This window comes from Pterocles gutturalis, unplaced genomic scaffold, assembly GCF_000699245.1.
Source record: "Pterocles gutturalis isolate BGI_N339 unplaced genomic scaffold, ASM69924v1 scaffold6661, whole genome shotgun sequence".
NCBI lineage: Eukaryota > Metazoa > Chordata > Aves > Pterocliformes > Pteroclidae > Pterocles > Pterocles gutturalis.
Window position 1 is genome coordinate 75,332 of NW_010100283.1, and position 10,128 is coordinate 85,459.

The 10,128-nt window shown below is 35.7% G+C and overlaps 1 protein-coding gene across 1 annotated transcript in view; it reads right to left on the bottom strand.

The window, feature by feature from the left end:
* LOC104465933 (glutamate receptor ionotropic, kainate 2) overlaps positions 1-7,648 on the bottom strand; it is a gene marked incomplete at both ends in the record, with an annotated part of 82,262 nt that extends 74,614 nt beyond the window's left edge. The window contains 2 exons of the mRNA XM_010079182.1: positions 3,284-3,541; positions 7,481-7,648. Coding sequence (XP_010077484.1) covers positions 3,284-3,541; positions 7,481-7,648 — 426 coding nt within the window. The remainder of the gene's footprint in view (positions 1-3,283; positions 3,542-7,480) is intronic.
* Positions 7,649-10,128: the final 2,480 nt, after the last annotated feature.

Sequence of the window (10,128 nt, forward strand, 5' to 3'; positions counted from 1 at the left end):
TTAATAGCGGTCCCAAGAAATGCATTGTCATTTTATTTACAAATCAATGCTACCTGTATAATACAGTAAAAATATCAACAAAATGACATCTTTCTTTTTCCTTCATTTCACTTGAAGCACAGGGTTCAATACTGAAGACCAACACAAAACATTCTTTTTTCTGTAGGCATTTTTTCCAGCTTTTACTTTGGCTTCTGTTCACAGATGAAACAGATTTTTGGTGTTTATACTCATTCACCCAAGACCAAAACAAATGTTAATTAAGAAAAAAACAAACAGAAGTCTCTTGATATCAACTTGATCTGCATAAAGCATTAGTTGGCAATACAAGTGCCACTATAATTTAAAGGGCCTGACATCTAACTGTTCATGTGTTCTTTGTTTTGGAATTCTCTGAGATTCAGAAACGTATTAGAATTTATCTATTTTTTTAACACAGAGGTTAGGTTATGTATTTGAAATTAAGTTACTGTTTTGAGACCAATTAAAACCATTAGGACATGTAGCTGATGAACATACTGCCATTTTTCCACTTTTCTTTCTTACAGACAATTGACTGTAGCAAATCTGTAAATCTGAAAGGACTTAATTAGTATCCAGGGACAGTTTAGTGGTTTTTAATTAACAAAGAGACAATAAATTACTTCAAGGAAAAAAAACCCAAACTAACCAACCTCTCATTACATCCAGATAGGTTTTTTTAAATGGGAAATTCTAGTTAAAGGAATATACTTTCTATTTCTATTACCTTATCACCACTGTAACAGACTGTATCTCTTCTTAATGAGAGAAGACAGAATTAACCTTTCGAGTTTATTCCTCTACTTCCTCCTATTCGTAGAGTCTTGACTCTTCCTTCTTACGCTACATTCAATGTGATCTTTGCTCTCTCTAGTGTTACTGACCATATCCCTTTAGAAGCATCTCTGTCCCTATTTCAGCACGATACAGCCTCCATTTCCTCCTGTGCCAGGTTATGCTGCTTTCCTCATTACAGGCTCCTGAACATGTGAGGCAGGTCTGATCAGCACAGTGTTCTGAGGTCAAAACTGACATGGGGAGCAATAGCCAGATTTCATAGGTTAATCTTCTCTGACTTAGCCATTTCTGCATCATAAAGTTAGGGAGGGGCATTTGCTACCCCTAGTGCATGAAAAGCAACTTCTTTATGTCTTTTCTCAATTTAGTAGCAAGGTGTACAGCTATTCCTCCACAGAGAATACAGGGAGAATGCTTCAGTGAGGGAGACAACTCAGGAACGGCTGTTCTTTGTGGTAATCTTTTAGATGTGCGGATGTTCATTACTGTAAAGGGAGCCCAGGATTCCAAATTTCTCTTATTTCAAACTGGGTTCTAAACATGGACTGACTTCCTCTGTACCACCTTCATACTACCACAATCTCAGATCAAATTGGATCCAAATCAAATACAAATGGTGACAGTCTATTTTGCACATTTCATCATATGGATGTTGTGAAGGCAGCTCTGCTAAAGGCTGAAAGGCACATAAAACCACTATGGAAGACTGCATCTTCACTTATGGATAGTGCCTCGTGCTACATCAGGAAAATGGTCTGCTATCTATTAGAGTCACATAACTGGCGTTCCTTCCTATAAGACAGGAGCATGGGGGTTTGCATACAATTGGACACAATGGTGCTGTCAAGAGGCAGCTGAAGTGTGTACTTGAAGCATCAGTCTCCAGTGCGTTTCTGAGAATGACACTAGAGTTAACATGGGCTTTTACTGACTGCAAAGTGTCAAACAACCACACAGTTTTTTCCGCTTGTGTTTACTCAAGAAAACATATCCTGTACTGAGTGAATGAAGAACATGGACACAACTGTTGTTAGAATGTTTTGAAGTGGGTGAAGTATCTTTCCTTTATTAAAGTAAAACTTTAACAATTCTTTAGAGAATTCATAAAATTGAGCCCTAACGATTAAGATATAGACATTTTTAAAAATAAAAGAAAAAATAAAATCATACTTTCCCTCAGAACAGACCTGCAGTCTTCCAGGGTTTTGGCATATGGGCAACTCCCCATAATTTATTTTGAGAAGAATCCAGACATAGTTTATGCTACCTTTTCTTCTTGTCTATGATAAAAGTATCATCCCCCCTTGTATCCATGCTTATAATGTAATAACAGAAATAAATTAGGTAAATTTGTCCCCCCAAAATTATTAATTTCATCAATTAAAAAATTATCACTGTAACTGCTATACCAGCATATGATTGTCTTCACAGGGGTGTACTGTTGGGTATTTTCCATTCAGATAAAGGAAATCCATAACACTAAAATTATCATAAAATAAGGCATGCATTATCATCCTAAACAACTTTTCAGTAAAGGAGAGTAAAATGTTGGTGATTGAAAGGGAAACAAAGGAGGGGGAAATAAGAATGACACTCATCTTATATTAAGGAATCATTTGCCAAATGGAAGAAACAGATACAAAGAGTGATAAATGTTTTGTCTTTGTTACCTTCATTTTAATGGATTTGAAATTAAACCTTAAATGGCACAAGGAGTCTTACAACTCAATTTCTAAATATTGGCTGAAACTATCATATTTAGCTTCAACCCTAGGTTCACAATTGAATTTTTATCTTATCACATGGTAGGAATAACCTCTTCCTCAGCTGAAATAACTGCTTCCTTTCAAAAGGTTCCTTTTCCTCGTCCTCAAAAAACACTAGTTTACAGTTCAGCTCTAACAAGAATTAAACTCTCCTTCTTTAAGATTGACAGTTATCTGCAAAACAGGCTGCCAAAATTCCTTTGTTTTCAATTCCTAGCAGCTAAAACCAGGGTTCCTCCTGCAATTCTCTCTGAAAAAGCAGATACTAAAATTCCAAACAAATATGGCATCTGTTTTCTAGCTTAACAAATGCCAGAAGCAGCACTAAAATTTAGGTCTTCTATTTCATGGGGCATGCTAGTACATCTTTCAAGTTACCATATTTTTCTTCAAAATTTAAGTTTTGAATAAAATCAAAAGACATAGCTGTTAGCAACTGCTAAGACTGCAGAAAACGCAGATAGAGCGTGACTGATTCATTGACAGCTATGAGCTCACACAAAATTCATCAACTGAAACATGCTTATGAGAATGCTCATGCTAATAAATCCACATCATTTTTATACGCTACCTTGCCAATAGAAATTCTTGTAATTTAGTTAAGATTGTATAATTAAGAAATATGTGTAGTGACACCCCTCCTCCCTCTCTTTGTACATGTGAGCATATCTGCACATAGTCTAATGCTTTAGCCTTACCAGTGCTGTCATCATAAACAACAGTAACGGTTTTCCACTTGAAGAACTGCACAAGGTCAAGGATGGCACGGCTGAGTGAAGAGAAATCTGGATAGAGGCTGACATAGAAGGAGTCCTTGTTGTCTGACACTTGATGTTTCCAGCGGGTCTGGATATGTGGAACACCCAAAGCGTTGCAGATGGATTGCACAGCATTAGCTGAGGAGCTATGGGATGGTCCAAAGATGGCAGCCACCCCAAGGGACAGCTGATCGCAGGCTGAAGAGGAGACAGAAGTCTGTCAATGATGAGAGGAAAGAAGGCAGTGTGCCAGAAAGAATTGCACAATTCATATGAAACAAAAGGCACTCCATGAAATACATTTCAAAACTTTCACTATGAGCTGATGAATAGCAACACTTAACATCAAAATAATGCTCAGCTACATTTAGTAAACACTTCTATGTCAGTGGAAGTCACAAAGGCCAGCAATTCTATATCTTTTAAAAAGCACTGTCAAGGGAAGAGTTTTAAGTTCAGCTGCATCTTATATTTGGAAAAGGGCCATATGGGCCAGTTTTCCAACCTAGGCCATTTAAGCATTAAGTTCTTCCTAATCAATCAACCAACACTATTTCTACTGAGATCTTAATTACTCAGAAATTGTACGTGTTAAGTGGATTTTAGTTAAGTATCAGTCAAATGGTTAATTTCATTGAAATGGACATTTGAGTTTCTGTATCTGAAAGTAGACATGTCGACTAACAAAATTTGAAGGCCAACATTTTCCCTAAAAGAAAATTAAATTGCTATTTGACAAGGAAAAAAATTCAGTGTTCGTTCTTAAACACTGAAAATGCCCAGTTTTGCCATGCCTATATTAGTAGATAAAACTGTCTCTTAAAGTCACTGACATGATACTGCTGCATTTAAGTGATTTAGCACTCCTCTTTCCAATATAGGATGGCCCTGCCCATACAGTTCATTAGCAGTCTCTGGTCTGTATTATCTCCCACTGTATGCTCCTGTGTTGTCTTGTAGAATATTAGTTGGGACATGTCAAAAAAAAGTCAGGAAAATTGGCCAGTATTGCAGAGCGGTATTTCAGCCCATGTCCTGCTCCTGTTTAGATTGCTGCCATAGACATAACTTACTAGTACACAGTTCTGAAAAACAACATATTTGTCTTCTAAGAAAACATCCAGTTTGGTAGAGAGAAGTAAAAATATCTCCTTCATCCAATAAAGATGCAAGTATTTGTATGAGGTTTGATTAATTTATATTAATAAATATTGTTACTCCACCATGAAGGTTCCTGACAGCAGAAGAAACAAGCAGTAGAAACACATCTTGCTGTATTACTTTTCTCAGCAAGTCAAAATTAAGTGCTTTATTGTGTACATCCTTTTCAGCATGATGAAAATACTGCTAAGTCTTTCGAGTGTGTTCCAGAAACTATCCTGCCACACCTTTTTATTACTGCAGAACACCAGCAGTTTAAATGAACTTCTCACATACACCCAGGATCTCCATTGCATTTCTGAGCATCAGATCAGGGCCTAAATGACTAGCTTGATAAAAAAAAACATTTATGCTAATATTGCCCTTCCTAAGAGTAATCAACATGCTTTATGCAAATGTCAGTAAATGGGATCACTAACAACAGCAATAGCTACCAGATGGCTTTTCAATGGGCTTTTTTTTTCCATTTTCTGAGATTTGAATAATGCAACACTTTTGCACGTGACTCAATACAGCACTGGCTCTATCAGACACATACCAATTTTTCTAGTGCATTGAGGAATATTTTGTTTGCATTTACATTATTCTTCACTGAAACAGTATCTTAGAAATATCATCTTGCCTTCAGCTTGCTCTTTCATACAGTACCTTTAAAAACCCATTAATATTTCATCCATATTCAATTTCAAAAGTGTGTGTTACTGAGGTCTAAACAGGCTATTTGTGATGCAGCAGTTGCCTGCTCAATAATGGACATAATCATGAACCACAAAATGAGTCAAAAATGCTTAAACCTCATTGTTAAAACTCTGCTTTGGAGCCATCATAACAAAATGAACCATTTTATGTTAACCTTTAGCCTTAGATTCTGAACTAAAGCACCTGTCAGCAAAAATGTAGTTGGCTATATTGTGAATTGATGAAGCAAAAAGCTATTAGCACTGGAAGATTACAGAGATTTAGATAAAGCCTGACTCATTACAAATAAAAAGTTGTGTTCCCATCCAAGATGCAAGGAGGAACAATGAATATATACAATCTATTCAATATATCCAAGCAATGGTGTGTTGTCATTCCAACTTCAGCTATTATCGTCTATCAAGAATTAGCAAGAATTCAGGCTAGTTTGCACCCTCAAGCAAACCCCAAGTAAGGACTAAAAGTAATTGTATTGTCTCAGGAAAGGCTTAAAGAATTATAGATCACAGGACAAATTTCTCTGTTCTCTACATCCTGCCTAAGGAATGGAGAGAGACTGTCCCACTAAATTTCACAGGACAATTTTCTCTGTTCTCTACATCCTGCCTAAGGAATGGAGAGAGACTGTCCCATTAAATTTCACAGGACAGAATGTGGTGGAATCAGGAAGCAGTTGAATTTGGAAGAGGAGGAAAGGAGAAAGAAGGGGCCAGAATTAAGGATCAGCCCATTCATTCACTGTTGGCCAAGACGGAAAAGAAAGAATAATCTCTCAGAACCTATTTCAATCATCGAAAACACCAGAAAAACAACTCAAAAATACTTCATTAAAAGCATTGCTTGCCTCTTTCTTCTTCCACACACTCTCCTCTGCCAAGGAACCATCTTGATAGGCATAAATTTTTAGCCTGTAATATTTTCATAATTCATAGTATCTTACAATGACTGAACTGTATGTATTTCTGTACAAATATGGACATTATTTTCATGTTTAACAATAGCCTATATTCAAATTATTTAGCAAATAATTTAGCAAATGAATAGATACAACAGGTTAACAAGATAAACTGTATTACAGCAGAAGACAAAAAAATTCTTACAATTTCTAAACTGAATTGTTTTTATCAGTATTATATTCCACTTTTAAGATTAACTTCATGGACAGTCATCCTGACACAGCAGCTTTTCCCTATATAGCATTTCTAATCTACCATCAAATGTTTTTATTCATCTTATATTCACCACAGTAACACCAAAAATCCCTTATTGTGTAAAGCTTTCAGCCTCCAACACTTGGAAGTGGCATGTTGGGACCAGATCACTTGGTAGATTTAGGCTAGAAACCTGTCATAAGAAATGCAGGTTGACCTCTGGTTCTTTCACCTTTCTTATTTTCTTGAGATTGGCTCCTTCAGTTTATAAAAACAGGCTTTTAAAGAAGATGTAATACAGTGCAAAGTTCTGACACCAGGCTTTGTATTTTCCTCTATAAATAAACATAGAACTATATAGAGTTTGCAGTTTCTAGAGTATGACAATGATGCAGTATGGCTTGCATCTATTGTCACAGACTTGAACGTAAACTCATTTGAAAACATCAATTTTTTTACCAATCAAAGATTTGAAATTCAAGAAAAATGTTCAAAATTATTTTTAACTTTTAATTTTTCTTTAATTAAATCATTTATAGTTAGGAGAAAACTGCTGAACTCAGGCCTAGACATTCACCTGATTTAGCAGACTTAATAGTTAGGCCTATTTTTATGTCTTGTTGAGGTAAGATGCACAAACCTGAAACTTCTTGTTCCCCTTTAAAGTCCACACTTGATTAAATACATGAGGCATTAATACATTAAAGGCATTTGTGGAGACGTACTTAAAGTGATTGAATGCTTAAAATGGAATCATAGCCTTCTTCCAAGTTCACTAGAATTTAGGAGCACTTGGCATTTTCCAGAACAAAGTCTGGAAATAGTGTTTTCTCATTCCAAAGGAGCTGGTCTCAAAAACACTCCAGTCACAAAGTTTAGAAAAAATTATTTCAGATTTTAAATATTTAAAGAAATAGCTTTTAGACAAGGGTAGTGAGAGAAAAGGTGGCTATAATTTTCAAGCAGTTACCATTACAGCCCTCAAAGGGTGGTCTTTAAAGCAGTTCTTTGATGTCCGACACAACTTCATACAATCTCATTGCATGTGGCTTTATTGGACAGATATTTTTTCAGGTAGGTGAACTAAGTGAGTCATAGTTTCTCATTAAAATATGCAAAAGCTTACCTTTTTTGGATGCTTCAAAGCTGTCATAGAGATTTATCTTCTGTGTGTCATATGTTAATGTGGTGTTTGGCAGAAGAGTTCTGTTTCTGTTGATTGTGTTCACAGCAAATCTGAAGGCTAATTCTTCTGCCCCCATTGGACCAGATTCCACACACTCAAAAATGCCTCCTGGTAGTGGAAGACAGAAGAAAAAAACAAACCACTAGTAAGCCAAAATGACATACAAGAACATCTTTAATCATCAGTTTAGGAAAAGATTCATGAGCCTGAAATTTTTAACTTAATAAACTCTTGATACAGTGCAACTCTTGAAATTATCTCATTATTTTGGTGAGGTTTGGGTGAAACCATAAATAACCCAGCAACAAATCAAATTTACCTTAAAGAAAACGTTTGGATTTTTTCCATACAACATTCATTTTACTATTGTGAATAAAAATAATGTGGCAATACAGACAAATTGCACTATTTAGAAGCAAAATAGGAGAGGGATGAAGAATATGTAATTATTATTTCACATAGTTCAACTTGAAATTATTACATTTACCCCTTCCAGATCAACTACAACCTACGTGCGTAAGGGTGGGGAGGGGGAGGAGATTTCTGGATTCTTGTTTTCTACTCTTCTAGACTTATGATATAGCTATAATGAACTGGAAAATGCACTGAAAATGCACCATATAGAGGAGCATAGAACTGGGATGCCCCAGCCTGCCTCCAGAAATGGAGTTTGTGAAACTCTGCTGTGCTTCAGCTGCTCTTTTCTCATTATGAGATATGATTGCCCACAAAATGTAAATTTATACATAGTTTGGTGTAACATCATTTATTCTTGGGTCTGGAAAGGCCAAGGACACAGTGACCATAAAAATAACTTGAATTTGTTACTATGGTGACATGGAATGCCTCAGAAAAACGATCAACATCCGTATGATCTCTTTGGTCCGCACGGTAACAATCTGTCTATACCAATGGGCAGCCAACGGCCATCATTTGAGGATCACTAATTACAAGCCAAACATTGGATCTGTGCCAGAAACACTTTTCATCCACTTTCTTCTTGATTTGCTTACTAATTTACAAGGTAATGTTGTCACCTGGCTTTGTATTTTCTAAAAGAAACATGCCACTACTTCCTTAGCAGGAAGCTCTCAGAATCTGAATGTACAGGAACTGAGTCAGACTGAGATTCGCAAACTACAATTAGTTTGTAAACAGTCTTGTTAAGCAGACAAATAGATGAACCATATACAAAGCAAAAAATAAAGTGTATTCAGTTATCAACTCTTTCATCATCTGATATTATTAAATATGAAAAGGCTTCTCAGTTTTGCAAACCTCCTGCCTCTTCCAGCCTGTTTCTCACTCCAGGATGGAGGTGTTAAATTTTTTTCCTGCAGATGAGCCCTTAAATTCCTGGTGAGAGCCCTAGGGGCTGATGCTCAAATAATATTAATTTAAAAGCACAAGGATGAACCACTGAGATGAGATGTGACTAATAATTATTTAAACATTAGCCATTTAAAACTGAGAATGAGGCAGTGATGGGAGAGGCAGATGCTTGAGAAAAGTTTAGGATTTAGTTTCTAGGGAAACAATCCAAACAGATTGAGCATAGGATGTATGTATAGTCAGTAACCAACATTAACAATACTTCAGAAGCTAAAGCATAACAAACTTGGATAACAGTCAGGTAAATATTGGCCTACTACACTTTAAAACTGAAAAAAAATGACCATGTTTATTTGCATGATAATGCAACTTGAAAGGCAACCTGCTGCTTCTGAAATTAATGAAGTGCTCTGTTCAGGAAAACCTAGTCTTATAGACAAGATTTTGTGCTGCTTAAGACTTACAGAATCTAAACATTTAGATCAAACTGTGACATATAGGAGGATCCTATTTTTATTTGAGGAAAATATTTAAAAATTGCCACAGAAAGCTAAAATTAGTTAATAAATCATAAGTATAGAGAGATAAGGAAACAAAAAGATGTTTCCATGAACATAATGAAAATTAAGATAGATTTTACAGGCTTTCCTAAGGCATCTGGAAAGCAGTTATTCAAATATATTTGAATAAATCAGTATCACACAATCAGTTATTTAAAAAAAAAAAGGTTATATTCTAAGTTATAATGGATTCTTAAAGAGAAATAAGCATTGCAAATATCCCTTTCTTCTCCCTGAAATTTTTACATTGGAAGATTTCTTCTTCAATTTCAATGTGTCTGAAGCTCAATATAATCTTTCTTCTTTATTCCTGTATTTTTCATTCTGCTCATCTCTAAATTCTCGAGATGGGGAATTCCTTGTCAAAGATGCAGACACTACTCTGAGCATAAGACGAAATAAAAATAAAAACTTATTTTGACCTCTCTTATCTTGGTAATTCCTAACTGTAGTGACAGGTCATCACATAGTAAGACAATTTTATGAAGATGACAAAGTCTCTGTCTCCTGTGAGTGGCAACAACGTGTAATTTCCCATGTGTACCATTCAGTAGTTTCTTCCCTCACTCACACATTCTCTGTCATCCCCTGCAAAGCTGGCAACATATGGTTTGTCTTCCTCAGGGAAAATTTCCATTCTTAAGGAAAACAAAGGTAGAATAACCTGTTTCTGTTGTCCTATGATTAGGATATTTT